The sequence below is a fragment of the Falco biarmicus genome, chromosome 11 (assembly GCF_023638135.1).
Source record: "Falco biarmicus isolate bFalBia1 chromosome 11, bFalBia1.pri, whole genome shotgun sequence".
NCBI classification, from domain to species: domain Eukaryota; kingdom Metazoa; phylum Chordata; class Aves; order Falconiformes; family Falconidae; genus Falco; species Falco biarmicus.
The window spans coordinates 32,810,329-32,825,364 of record NC_079298.1 but is presented as its reverse complement, the minus strand read 5'-3'; the positions used below and the strand labels follow the sequence as shown (position 1 = coordinate 32,825,364).

Sequence of the window (15,036 nt, the reverse complement as noted above, 5' to 3'; positions counted from 1 at the left end):
AAATGTTTTGTACATCAGTGTGCTTCTCTAGTTGCATTATCATAATTTTCTTTGGCTTTACAAATGTTACATTTCCCTTGGTTTTATTATAAAAATATTGCTACAAAAACCTGTGCCTAGTTCACGGTGTGCCTGTCAGTTCTTACTTTGCTGAAGAAAGAAGAGAGATAAGCTAATGCTAGCAGTTTGTGTTTGTCTTTTAATAATATAGTAGAACCATCTTACATTGGTGTTCTTGTGTTATTCTCCCATAAGTAAGCACAAAAAATAGATTTAAACACAATAAATTGTCAAAATAGCATATCTTGTGATCACTCCTTTCTGCAGAGGTGCTAGAAGTAGTGATGGGGCTTCATCCTTACAATCTTCAGTAAGTCCAGCAATAGTAGGTATAGGGTGGGAGGGAGAGAGGTTTGTACTAGACTAGATCTTTGCTCCTGATGTTACTGACAGTCACCCTCCACTGTTTTCTCCGACAGTGGTGACTGCAGAGCTAATGATTACTCAGGAGGATATGCTGTATTTGGGGAGCATAACTTTACGTCCCCTTGTTGCCTTCAAAGAGTTCTCTAAGAGTGGACCTTCACTTTTATATTGAAATTTAGTTTTAAATTAGTGTTGATTTTGAGCTAGACTTGCTGTTTATTGCAAATAATACACAAACTTTTCAGGAACATTTTTACAACATAACATTTGTTAAAAAGTACATGGGGTTAATAAACTGTTTATAACACGCTTAAAATTTCCTGTATTAAAATTGTTTCTTTTGCCAGAAAGATCTTTTTAAGTAAAGATGCTTTTAAAAAAACTGAAACAGAACTTATCTTAGTGGTGAATCCGTTACCTAGGCTTGGGTGGAGCTCAGATTGTCATCTGTCTGAAAAATATTCACACTTGTGAATTAATCTGGAGATATGAAAGACAACAGAGGGCTGAACTGCTAATCCAAATTTGTAATCACTCTCTGAGTAGCTGTGGTTTAGTGTGGTGTTTTTTTTTTAATGTGAATCTTGTAACAAGTGCTTATGCTATTCAAGTCAGTTATCTGAAGAACCTGAGTTTTTTTAGGTGTTCTGGGATTTCTATATATAATACCCTCATTGGGTTGATGGGTAAAATTGTGGTTAGGTTAGGGAGAGGGAAAAGTCTTTTTGCAGAGTCGCATGTTTAAATGGCGAGGAGAAGCCATCTTCCGAAGAGCATGTTGACTGCAGTTTCAAAAGAAACAAAAAATATTTTTTGTATCAAAAGTAGTCTATTTCCAACACTTGTTTTTTGGTTTGAAGTTGTTGCTAAACTGCCTCTGGTGGCTAGCATGTTAAGTAATGCCTGTTCAGATGGTGGAGCATGTGCATGTCTGTTTTATGTGAAGTTTTTGTGGTTCCCTATAGCTAGACCTAAATTTGCATGCTTTTCTTGATCTCTTGGTGTTTTTGGAACTGTAACTTAGAAGCAAGCATGGCACAATTATGCATCTTGGTGCTGCTGTGAAAGGTGGTGTGAAGCTAAACCTATCCTTGTTCACCAGTCACAACAGCCGTTTGGTTGAGCTGCCCCTCCTTGGGCACTCTTCAGCTTGGCAAAGGTGACAATAGCAGTTTGTTTCCCCCTGTGCTTTATGTGACTCTTCTGAACTCTTGAGTTTTAAGCACAATAAATCTCAGCACTCAGGCAGTATTTTTCAGGAAACTGAAATGGAAATAGACCATATCTGGAAGCGCATGCTATTTCTGAAGTCTGTCTGAAAATATATTTTCTCTTTTTTGACACAGAAGATATAAAAACATAGATCCATTTAAGATAGGAAAAATTTAACACAGTGTTCTTCATTCTCCTAAGGAAATCAGGGAAGACATTCTGAGTTAACATAGGTGATACTGTCTTTATTTTGTGGATACCAACAGTAGCTGTCCTCATTCTGAAGTGCTAGGAATGGTTTTGGTTTTGTATTTTTATATGAACTCATAATAGGCTGACTATTATTCTGCCCTCTTTTTTTTTGTTTCTAGATGTACTATTTTGCTATGAAAACAAGGGGAAACATGTTCTTGGTTTCCATACTATTTGTAATTTTTTTTTTTTTTTTTTAAGTGGTGTGGTTAATTTTAGCTCTGTTGCAGGCGGTTTCACAGAAGTTTGCTGAGAAGGATGTGATTGTGGTTTAGTATCACCTAGAAATATAAAGAATGCTAAAAACTACTCCAGCATAATTGTTTGCTAAATGTGTTTTCATGTGGAGGGCATACACTTTGATATGCAGTTTTTGGAAAATTAGTCTTCAGGTAATCCCTAACTTCACACAACCTGCGTGACACTCTGGGTAAGAAATATGTCTGTATGAGGGAGAACAAAGGGCAGGAATTAAGGACACAGAGGGAGCAGGGTATGGAAGATGAAAAATGGGGGAAGTGAAGCTCTGAGGTGAACTTCCTCATGTGTTATCTATACACAAACAGTCACTACTGTTAAATCATAGGATTTTTAAACACACACCCTAAAAATCATAGTTCCTATTTAAAAAAACCAAAAGCCTTATACCAATGAAATCAGAGGTTGAGGAATATAGTATAATGCATTCATGTAAAACTAAGTATTATATTATTCTACAGTAACTTTGTATTACACCTGTTAACATAATATTTACAGCTTTAAAACTAATTATTTAATATTTTTCCTTCTTTGTTAGGTGATTGAGGCAGGAAGAGAATACTGATCTGCAATGGAAGTCAAAGCATCATTTAGTAAAGCCAGTAGGATTCTTGAAAGTGTGCCCACATTAATTAATGAAGAATTTGGCCTGGTTCATCAGCAATCCGAGGACACACCTGGAAAAGATGAAAAACCTCAGCTAAAGGTTTACTATTGCTATATTTTAAATGTGTAGTAAGATTTGTATTGATCAAAAGATTGCGCCTTCTTTTTAATATTTAATTAAAGATACTTGTGTGTGCTTGAGGAGACTTAGACTTTTGTCTAAGTAATTTTTGTCCTTGCTGATTACCAGCGAAATTAACTGTTCTGATTAAGCAAATATATCCAAAAGCGCGAGTACAGTTTTTCTTTTAATAACTTCTTCAGGGGTCAGCTTTGTTGGTGTTCTGTAAATTTATACATTAGTGAAGGACTAAGAAGTTCTTTTAATCTGAAGCTCGTTCTTTTAAAGCTTGGGAAGTATTCTTGGTTTAATGGTCAGAGACTCTGCATGTTGTTACCTTAAAAGCATGTAATTAAACTGCATAGAAATAGACCACAGAGGGTCTTGGTTTTCTTTTTTAATTTAGTTTTCCTGCATAGTGCTGCTCTAGGAATGACTAAGATCTCTTCTAAAAGCTTTTAACCTCTAAATAGCAGAATATTTTACTGTCTGGATGACAGCTGATTGGTTGTTTACAGTTTTTCCTGCTTCGGTTGCAGTAGCTGATTTAAAGGTTTTGGTCCACTTGGAACAATAGGAGTTTGTTCCCCTTGAAATGACAATAAGTATTTAGTCTGTCATTGCATAACTCTTTGGCAGTAATTTATAACTGATGTTTTCTTTCTATGTTAAACACTAGCTGCTTCTTTAGTAATAACGTCTGGAAAGATGCAGGTGAGCTGGGACTAGAATCCATGATGCAACTTCATTATTGGCCATGGGGTTTTTTGTTCTGAAAAGCTAGCACTTGTGAAAGATTGGGTTTTTTGTGGTTTGTTTTTTTTTTTCTTTTTCCTGGGGAATGTGTCTCACCACTTTCTTGCCATAGACTTGCACACCTCCCTGTGGGTCGATTGGTGAAACCACTGAAATGGATTGGATATGACTAAGAAATAATTTTCTTTAAGACTGATCTATAACAAAGTATGTTGATCTTTGTTTTGAATGGAGGATTTGAACACACAAATCTGTTATTTTAAGAGAGGTCTGCAGTTTTTAGGTGGATAGTTGTTGGATTAGCAGTGAGAATATATGCATTGCCTGTAATGAGACGGTACATTGTATTATATTTAGTTTAATTTTGTTAATTCTTGTTGTCTTGTTCAGCAAAGTTTCTTAACTTTTGCAGTGAGTAAGACTATATGTTTGAAAAATAATATTGAAAGTAAAACTACAAATACCTTTAAAAAACGTCACCTCTTTCTGCTTATAGGTATTTTCGAATGGAGATGATCAGCTGGAGAAGGCAATGGGAGAAATACTGAGAGATTCTGAAAAAAATCAGAACAATTTCACTGCTCTTCGAGAAGGCTTCAGTGATGGAAATAGCCAAGTAGCTGGAGATGGGTCAGCAGATCAAACAAATCAGCCATCTTTGCACCTTGTTTTAGACCCTTCTACTACAGGTACTGCTGAAGTGCTTTCCCCCTCAGTCTACAGGTACTGCTGAAGTGCTTTCCCCCTCAGTCATATATGGCAGTTTTTTTCTTTATGCAGTTTCAATTAACCTTAAAATGAATGTAAAGCATTCTGGAGCTTCATTCCAAAACTGTACTGGAGAATACCCTGAGGCCTTCTCTCATTTCCTGATTTAGTTGAGGATCATAGACAGGAATAGATTATCATTGGGTTGATACCCTGTGCAGCTTTGTTTTGGTCAAGATAATTTTTATTTTGTTTCCAGCCATAGAGGAATTAGCACTAAGTATTGTGCGACTTGCTGAATGGACTACAGTTGAGGTAGAAGTGCTACTGATGGAGTATTGGAAGTTTCAGGGCAGTGATCACTGACAGTACTACCTGCCAATGAAATACACCCTGAGCAAACTGATAAATTTTTCAGCTCTGGTTCTATCACCAGGTATCAGTAAGGACACCTTTAGATTTGATATTTGCTAGGAATGATTGTGGTACTTTTGTGGTATTTGAAGCTCTGATGAAGAAGGGAGGACTAGAAATTTTTTATATAAACTGTATTGTATATGTTTTATGTAAAATACACTGTATCTTTTTAAAAAAATACATATATTAGGAATACAAGGCTGTGTCCATCTCTGTGGGCTTTGAATTAGAATTCTTGTTCCCTCAGCAGTATGCAGAGCACTTCTATGGCATTGTGTCAGTTAATTCCCATAGCATCTGTTTGGGAAGTAAAACAAAAAAAAAAATTGTAGTAGAATAAGGTAGACAGTTTACACATAATGGAAACGCCCATCTTGTAATTAAGTGTATGCTGTATTTTTGAGAAACTTACCTTACTGGCTCCCTGTTTGGAAACAGAACACAACCCTTATCTTGAATGAACGTAGAAGTACTTGGAGATACCTCCCTCCCCCCACAATAGGAATAACTAGATTTTGTAGCCTTTATGATTTAAGTATCATGGAAATACTGGGTATACTAATAAGAAATAGAAATAACAGGGCAGATTGCTTAGAGAGGTTTGGAATGTCCATCTTTGGAGATACCAAAACTCAGCTGGACTGGGCCCCAAGAAACCTGATCCAGTTTTGAAACTAGCCCTAATCTAAACTGATCTGTCTTTGAGCAGGAGTTAAAGCTAGATGACCTCTAGAGGCCTTTTCCAACCTAGATTACTTTGATTCTGTACTTAAGAAATTTTTCTTCCACCTCTTCTCGTTTCTCAAATGTCAGAGTGCTTTAAAAGGCCCCACCAAAACTAACAAGAACAGAAAAACTTGCAAAAGCTCTGTCAAGATTGCCCATCTCCATAGTAGTGTGATAGTGGAAAAAGAGCACCTCTCTTCTGAGTAGAGGAACAAACAGATATCCTTTTTCTTCTCTTCAGCTCCCTGATGGTTTCATGCATTTGATGTAGCTATCCCAGGAATGTGAACCACATTTAATAATTCTACACAAGCTGCAAAAACATGGCAGAGAATTCAGGGCATCTTTATGCAGAATGATGAGTAGGAATTGAAAGGAGCTATAAGCAAACTAAAGAAAAGAACATCTGGGGAATGCAGCTCAAAGAAAAATTGTGTTCTAGCATTGCTGAAAAGAATCAAAAGGCAATTTGTCCCTGTGCCTTACTTGGAAACATGTATTAGGTTTAATGTTACTATTATGCTGCTAAATGGATTTCTTACTACTGGGGCTGGACTTTTGACTCCCATGTCCATTCTCAGAAAAAGTGGGAGATTTTGCTATGGAACTCATTCAGAAAACAATGTGTAAAAATGAAAGCAAATGGTTAAAGAAGTGGTTTCTTAATTTTCAGAAATCTCTGCACCAAGGCCATCTTCTCCTAGTGAACCCCTGGAAGAGGACAGCGTATTGTTTAACAAACTGACTTATTTAGGTTGCACGAAGGTGTCTGCCCCTCGAAATGAACCAGAAGCTCTACGTGCCATGGCAAACATGAAATCCTCAAGTCAGGCCCCTTTACCTGTAACACTTTATGTTCCAAACATTCCAGAAGGCTCTGTAAGGTAACATACAAATGTTTCTTTTGTTACTTGCACAGACACATGAAAAATGGATTTTGACTTGGTTATTTGCATGGGGAAGTAGAATCACTGGAGTTGTGCCTGAAGTTCTTGCTGAAGACAGTATTTTTGAGGAATTCCTCTGAAGCAACAAAATGCATGCTCAAATTTATCATGCAGTACATAGGTGGTGGTAACAGTTGCCGTACAGTGTCAATAAAAGCATGTCTTTCTACCTGCATCTGTTCAAACGTGATGATAAGAGAGAGACTGGGAAGGGAGAGCTGATGACTGTTTTCTCCCAGCCTCCCTAGTCAGTAATCTCTTCCAAGGTAAATATGTTGAGACAGTAGTAGTCCTGCTAGTCTTGGGACAACTGAAGAAATTTCCATTTTGGACTCTTCCATACATCTTGAGGACATGCGATGCTAATCTCTGTCCCAGACATTGTGACATTAAAGCCAAGTCTCACCTGTCTGCCTCAAGATGTGTATGCTGATGGTCTCTAGATACTAGAAAACACTTACTTGTTCCGTATGAGAAGGGTCTTTTAATTAGTGATGAGAGTGTCAAGGACTGTTAATGAGGGTGCACTGAAGGTGCATCTGTAGCAGTCTTGCATCCAGAAGTAGGAAGCATTTCAATATTCAAGATTTTAATTTTTATTTTTAAACTCTGATACTGAGATATCTGAAGGATATGGTTAGATTTCCTTCCTTTCCTTTGCTCTGCCCATGTGTTGACTATTATGTTGTGCGTAAAGACAGAAGGACCTTGAAGCACATGTACTATTTTCTTCCATTTTGCTCTTTGGACCCAATTCAATGTTTTGTTTGACATTATTGCAATATTTTATTTGAATTAGGAAATTACACTGCATACTTTTACACTGGCAACTGTCACATAGACACAAGATGTTAGGTGTGTCATACCTATTTTTATAGCCATTGTGGCCATTCAAGAAGGTTGTTTTGCAAGTGAAACTGCAGATTCCTTTGATCTCTAATTGCAGAGAACATTATTAAGCAAAGGACTGCCTAAGAATCTGAACAGAGCTGTAAAGGTGAATCCTTGTGTGGCATAACACACTCCATCACACAGTTCAAATGACACTAGGGTCATCTTTGAGGAGTGCTTCCGTTCCTTTTATCTGAACACTTGTCATGTGGGTTTCTGTTTAACATGTCCCACCAGTATGGCAATATGCTGAATCCTCTCTGGGCTTTTCTTGCCTTTAAAAGTTTACAAAAACATTTACATCTTAAATTTGGGAAGCTTGACATTTCTGTTCCTACTGCCCATCTTGTGTACTTGAATTTAGTAGTCATTACAGGTTAGAGATTTGTTTATCTAATCGGAGGAAAGCCTTTTAGGTAGGCCTGTTTATTTTACTGACCTTTCTCTTTGATATTCCCTGTTCCTTTCCTTGACAGAATAATAGATCAATCAAGCAACATGGAGATAGCCTCTTTCCCAATCTATAAGGTGTTGTTTTGTGTGCGTGGACAGAATGGGACTTCAGAGAGTGACTGTTTTGCATTTACTGAAAGCAGCTGTGGAACAGAAGAGTTCCAGATTCATGTTTTCTCCTGTGAGATTAAAGAAGCAGTAAGTATTAAATGCTGTACCACCCACTGGTAACAAGGATACAAGCAGTGTTTTAAGAAATTATTCCAGATACAGAAATGGTATATATTGAAAAATACGTTAACACATCTATAATGAGTTTCACAGAAATGTGCAGCTAGTCGTACATGAATATTTGATATAACTTATTATTTTTTTTTAGTATTTCAATAATAAAAATAAAAATAAAGTCCAAAGTGCACCATAATGGGAAGATGTAGAAAGCCTAAGTTTAAGACAAATATTCTGTTTTTCAGGCCTCATTTGGGTAGGTTTCAGAATAAAGTTGCAGTGTAGACCTCGTAAGTTAGACAGAATCATTTTACAGTACTGCCTTAGGTATTTTAGGAAGACGATGTGATAGTTTGGGAGAAAAGGATTTTCTAGGGTGGAAAAATTGAGGTTGAAAGAGAAGAAATTGCCTTTTTGTTTGACATCTGTGGGAGGAAGCTGTAAGCTGTGTTATTAAATACAAAACCTGAAAAGTACATTATTCAGCTCCTCTAATGAGTTGCATTCCTAGTCTTGCTCAGTAAATTAATATATATTGCATGAGCAGTGAATGTGACACAAATGGAAATAGGAGATGATGTTACTGAATTTGCTTGGTTGTGAAGCACCCAATCTAATGTGTTATATGTGATCTGTGTGATATGAGGCATACTTTGTGTGTTATAAGAGCTAAGTGGCAGTAATTTTATGACCTTCAAAAAGATGTCACAATATGCCATCAAAGATACTTCTAGTTTTGATAAAACTTTTAATTCTTTTGCATTTCTGCAGGTCAGCCGAATTTTATACAGTTTTTCAACAGCGTTCAAACGTTCTTCCAAACAAGCATCTGATCATGTTAAGGACTTTGTTCTTCCTACTCCAGATAGTGATGTGTACACTTTCAGTGTTTCCTTAGAAGTTAAAGAAGACGATGGGAAAGGAAACTTTAGGTAATTTAAATGGAAAAGGAAAAGTATAAATCTATTTGAAAAAAACATATAGCTACTTGCAGAATGCACAGCTACTATGTTGCAGTAAAATTGATTTGGCCTCTTTTCATAAGTAGCCTTGTTATAGAAACGAAGCTGTTTCTTTGCTTTTACAGTTTTCTTCTCTGTATCTTTTCTGTAAAAAGGTTAAAAATCAGGATACCCTTTTTAAGTTATTTTCTTTTAAATACATGCTTTCTTTTAGGGGTGCTCAAGATAGGCGTGTGTGTATGGAAATAAGATAGTAGGAAGTCTGTTAAAAACTTTAGTCAAACCTTTAGTTGTCTTGAGATATACAGTCTAGTGGTCTCTCTTCCCTGCCCACCCCCCGCACCGAGTTGTTTCTTCTTAGTCTAGGCTAATGAATTCCAAATTTATTGAAGATTTAGAAAACGTAAACTTCTCTAAGCATTACAGGGGACAAGGGAACAAAGTATTATTTGCCGAACAGTTAATGACAAGATTTTTTTTAGTGGAAGAGGGAGTTGATAAGAAGACTTAATTCTGTGAAAATGTATTTATTTTTTTATTTCCCAGGCAATGTACTACGTTTTCTATCCTTTTAAAACCCAAAATACACCATGCATTTTTGGATATGTTTGTCTGATAAATCCCCCAGACAGTTATTATATGAAGTGTGAGCCTATAATCTCTTTCTTCAGTGCCAGTTTATTAACTTGTGAATGAAGAAATAGAAGGTCTCTCAAATGAGTTGAGCCATTTAAGTGGGCTGCTACTCTCTTTTCTGTGTTTAATAGTTAGTGTTCCATACTGTGCTAAAGAAATTTGTTTCTTTGTTCTTTTAGCCCTGTGCCAAAGGATAGAGAGAAGTTATATTTCAAGCTTAAACAGGGAATTGAGAAGAAAGTGGTGATTACAGTTCAGCAACTCTCGAACAAAGAACTGGCCATTGAAAGGTGAGATTCCTATGAAAATAGTGCAGTTTGAGCTTTTGAGAGAACAGTATTTAATGTTCTTTTCCCTGGCTTTTCAAGTTATGTGGAAGGAAAAAATACAACAATAACACAAAGTATTGTTGCACAATGTAATTGATTTGTAGGTGTGCAGTTTAGTTTTAAATTTCTTTTGAAGTATTTGTGTCATTTTTAAGTGAAAACAAGAAACATAGTCTGTAATACTCAAAGATTCTTGGGTTTTTTGCCTTTTAGTTGTCTTTTTGAATGTGGTGTTAGGATACTTAGGACATTGAAATGCTTTTGCTTTCCATTGTTTTTTAAGTAGTGCAAAAACATGTGTTTATTGTAATCCTGCATTACCAGCATCTCACTATTTAGTAAAAGTAACCATGTTTGGTTGTCTGAGCTATGTTAAACCTTGGAGCATATTAATTTGTTAGATCAATATACTGGAACACTGCAAGTTTGTACTCAGCCTGCTGGTTAGAAGCAGCAGTCTTCTGGTTCAGACTTCAAGATGTGTAGGATTCCTTTGTAGTTTTGTTACAGTATGATTCTAACGTCTATCTTCGAGTGGTGGTGAAGAGCCCAGGAATGGTTGATGTTGTATTTCCTGGAAATTACATGAAGGGAATCTCTTTTGGACAATATAACCTGACCTTCTGTGCAAAGCTTTTGCACGAGAAGTGGGCCATGAAGGTGAAGAATAACTGTTAGTTAATGTTTTCATTAACAGCAGACTCTTGTTACTACAGTAGCACTAGGTATTGTATTAATTTAAATTGGGGAATTCCTTCTCAATAGCACAATTTTTAAAAATAGCAGATGCCACCAGATGGCAATCTTATCAAAAGAGTAGCAATAGGAGAATTCAATTTTAGTGAAAAGGAAATTCAAGATAACAGGAGAATCAAGGAAAAAACCCCACAACCCTCCCAAAACCTAAGACTGATCTCTTGACTTGCTTTCAAGCTTTTATTCCAAAAATGAAACTAAAATTTTAGGCAAGGAATATACAGCAGATTTTTTTATCATTGTTCTTTTGTGTTGTAAAATTGTGCTTTTGCTATTCAGTGGCTTTAAAAAAATATATTTTCAATGTACTTTTAATTTAAATAATTTTGGTTTCAGAATTCAGTTAATGAATGATAAATGCTCTTTTAAGCATTTCTGAATAGCATTTGATTATTGGGTTTTTTTTCCCCAAAAAAGTACAGATACCTTCCTTTTATTTTGATGATGTACCTAGCTTTAATTTTTATGTTGTTTAGGATATTCAATTAGGATATTATTTTTATCACCACAGCCTTTGCTGATAAAAAGTTATTTAATTGATATGACATACACAGGCTTGTAAGTCATTTTATGTGCTTACCCTACATAATATTAAAATTCAAAACTGGTATAGAAGATCAACAGAGGTTAAAGCAGACAGTGAGCTTCCAAGCAATTTAATGTTTCTTCAGAAGTATTTCTAAGTGGAAATTATAAAGTGAAAAAATGTTGCTAAAGAAATTTGGTCTCTGGTCTAAAGAATTAAAGAATCTTTCTTCATGGGCTCAGAAGAATAAACCTGGTATCACTCAGAGAAACTTGCCACCTCGTGGTATTCACATGGGGCTTACGGCTGGGTTAGGTTGATAGTGTAGGTTACTGCTGGTTGAGTTACTTTGGTCCTTTCTGTCTTTGTGGCCTGTTTGACCTGGGTTTTGCCTGGTTTTATCTAGGTCAGAGCAAGTAAAGAAATTATGTTCATTCCTGTCTCCCAGGTTTGAGTTGTGTGGTGCTACATAGGTTCAGTTCCCACAATGTGGGATATCAAGTCTCAGTTGTTTACAGGACTCAAGAAGAAAATTCTGGTTAATGATCGGGGGCTTTAAGAAAGTTGTTCTGAAGAGTGAAATAGCCTTTCTTTCTGAGAAATGAGAAGATTGACTGTTCTCAATAGAGTGGTGTTTAAATATAGTATGCTACCAGTCATATGGGAGAGTTAATACCAAGTTATGTAGGTATAGCTTGAGTTAAAGTCTAGACTGGTGTCCTTAGAGCTGATGTACAGAATATTGGTTGGTTGCTCAGTAGCAGTTGAAACTCTTAAAGATCATGTTACCATGTTAATTCAATACCATTAGCCTTATCAGTGGGTAGCATTTGTATTTATATAAATGGAAATACGTATTAGTGAAGAATAATTTCAGTTCTTTTTTTGCAGGTCTAGAAACTAGTTGAATTTAAACAGAGCAGTGCACCTGCACATAGCCACTTGGTAGCAAGCTGGAAGTGCAGAAACCCCAACATGTCAAAAGTGGCAAGACTGAGGGCCACAGTGTGTGCTGGTCGTTTCAAATCCTGGGTGTGTGGTTCAGCCTCCTCAAATCAGAGGCTAAATCTGTCGATAATTGTTTGTGTAAAATCTAGCTGCTCTGCAAGTGAGGGTCCTGAACTCATTTGAACTCATTTTGCTCTTTGAACTTAGTGGGAAGAGCAGCCCTGAGTCTTCTAGTAGCAGGGTGCTGCCAGTAATCATAAATATCTGCTTCTGTGAGAGGCAGGGGTTACTTGATCCTGACTCCCACTGTTTTGGAAGCATACTTAGCAAAAATTTCGGCTGGCACACATTAGAACTTGTGCTCATCTGAGAGATGCACAGCACGAGCTAGGATCTGTGAGCTGTTGCCTTTGAAAAGCACAGATATTTTGCCTGCCTCTGAGTCTTCACCTTACAGTTTTCTTTAGCAGAGGTACCAGAAGCTAGTGACCCCTCTACTACTATAAATCATAGACGTCTCAGAGCTGTTCCTACCCCAGGAACAAAAAGTAGTAAGCCAGTCTGCTGTAACGTTCTGCCTGGTGTAATTAGTTTAGCAGAGAAGCTGGCTTGTGTGTTTAAATACAAGTCCTAGCATCATAGCTGGCTTGGTTGCTTTACATGGCACTGCATTATGCTAGACAGATAAGTCAAAATTCTTGTCTACTGTTTTATTTACCACGTTGATTTTTAAGATTCTAGTAGCAAAAGAATATGGAAAAGGAAAAATACAATTGTGGACGTAAGTTACTGTTTAAGTGTAATGAGGTGGAAAATGAAAATCATGTAGCCAAATGTAATAGGGGTAAACTTACTAGATGGTGTAATAATTGCGTATCTTCAAGACTTTTACAGTTAATAGCGATAATGAAATGATAGTTATTTTATATATATATATATATAAAAAATTACATGTCTGTTCATGATATTGTGCTTTCCTGAAAGCTGTGAAACTATTTTATCTTCATTGCTAACCTGTGAATGTTCATATAATCTCTTACAATTTGTTTGCTGAAAACCCCAAATTATCATTTGGATAAATGGGTAGCCCAGATGACAGAACTGCTTTTGTTCAGATATAGAGAAGGTGGGAATGGGGGGCTCTTCCTGGTGCATTCAAATACCTAGTGGAAAGGTATGGAGGAGATGGAGCCAGACTCTTCTTGAAGGTGCAGAGTGGTAGGATTAGAGTCAATGGACACAAGTTACTTCACTGGAAATTCCTCTGCTGAAGTAGGCCAGTTGTTGTGAATTCAAAGGGAGTTGAGCGTTGGAACAGGTTGCCAAAATAGATCATTCATTCCCTGTTCACAGAGCTGCTCAGAACTTGACTTGACAAAACCCTGGGCAACCTGGATGAAGTTGGTCATACTTTGAGTAGAGGTTTGGGTCAGATTGCTTGTAGAGATCAATTCTGGTTTACACTGTTCTGAAAGTAAGTGATAGAAAGTGCTATGTCTGATTATTAGAGAATTGAGCTGTACAGAAGAAAAATTCTCAAAGTAAAACCCTCTGAAACATGACCTGATTTTTCCATAACATTACGTGATGGAATTGCTTTCAACTTGGGGTTTTTTTCCTCATTTGAGATCTAACATTTTTCAAAGTCTGGGCAAAATGGCTTGCAGCTTATGCTACAAATACATAATTCTGTTTGGTATTTTTTTTTATTCATAATGGAATATATTCAAAGGAGAGAAAGATAAAGATGATTTGCAGAAACTTCAGACCTGGCTTTGTGCCTTCAGTATTCGGAAAGTTTGGAAAGTCTGAATGTTTTAGGAATTTTTTTAGGTTTTTTAGTTTTAAAAATGCTAAGAACATTTTGTTGTCAAATGATTGGGTGGGAATTCTGGAATTCGAGGCCCTGTATAGCACAAGTTCAGTTTTAAAAAAAATTAATAAAGAATGGAAGTCTAAAAATTGAGCAAATAGGTGTTTGTATTTTTTTTAAGAGCCCATGATGCTACATGATGTTTTATGCCAGTGACATTATGGGTGTTAGAATAGGTGAATTTGTAACTTTTCTTATGATTATATGTAAGTGATTTTTAAAATGGACTGGGAAGAGAGTGAATTTCTTCTTGCCGATCTCCATCACTAATGTACAGGAATTGTTTGTGTCTTTAAACTCAGTATTCTGAGTTGTCTCTAAGAATAATTGATTGTTCACAGATCAGACACTGATTTCTGTCATCTTTATTCTGGAAAGTAATTTCATTGTTGTTTCTATAGTACATATTGTGATGTTTCTTGAGCGTTGCCATAACACTAAAAATATTTCTAAGAAAGGTTTTCTTTAAATTAGAAGCAGTAGGTGGTTGTGCCATTATGTTCAAGAAAATACTTTTGTATTTTGAAGAGCTAATATCTATCTATTTTTTCTTTGCTTTTGTTTTTTTTTTTTTTTCTTTTTCCCTAAATAAACTTCACAGGTGCTTTGGGATGCTACTAAGCCCTGGACGAAATGTGAAGAACAGTGACATGCATTTACTAGACATGGTAATACTTAGCTCTAATAACCTGTTTGGTAAGATAGAGGTGATTTAAAAAAAAAACCAAAACAAACCTCTCATCTGTTTGGTTTTGTTTGGTTTTTGTTTCTTAAATCCTGGGGTTTAGATCTTCAAACTAGAAAAAAACTTGTTACATGCAATGGACAAAATATTTCAAGTAATGTCAAAACCTGTGTCATCTGTTTTTTGTTCAGTTGGTGAAGCACTGATTAGGTCAGCTGACAGCTGGTTGTTACAAATAACTATGCTTTCTGTATTGTATCAAGCATGTTGCCTAGAAATTTAAAGCAAATATTTTTTTTTTTTATATTTGGGTGTTGGGG

At 36.2% G+C, this 15,036-nt stretch overlaps 1 protein-coding gene across 6 annotated transcripts in view; it reads left to right on the top strand.

Annotated features, from left to right (window-relative positions):
* RABGAP1L (RAB GTPase activating protein 1 like) overlaps positions 1-15,036 on the top strand; it is a 254,822-nt gene that overhangs the window by 19,613 nt on the left and 220,173 nt on the right. For all 6 annotated transcript variants that reach the window (XM_056355824.1, XM_056355827.1, XM_056355823.1 and 3 more), the window contains exons 2-8: positions 2,687-2,854; positions 4,128-4,320; positions 6,156-6,366; positions 7,797-7,971; positions 8,773-8,933; positions 9,779-9,889; positions 14,633-14,699. In XM_056355824.1, the coding sequence (XP_056211799.1) occupies positions 2,720-2,854; positions 4,128-4,320; positions 6,156-6,366; positions 7,797-7,971; positions 8,773-8,933; positions 9,779-9,889; positions 14,633-14,699 (1,053 nt within the window). In that variant the 5' untranslated portion in view covers positions 2,687-2,719. The remainder of the gene's footprint in view (positions 1-2,686; positions 2,855-4,127; positions 4,321-6,155; positions 6,367-7,796; positions 7,972-8,772; positions 8,934-9,778; positions 9,890-14,632; positions 14,700-15,036) is intronic.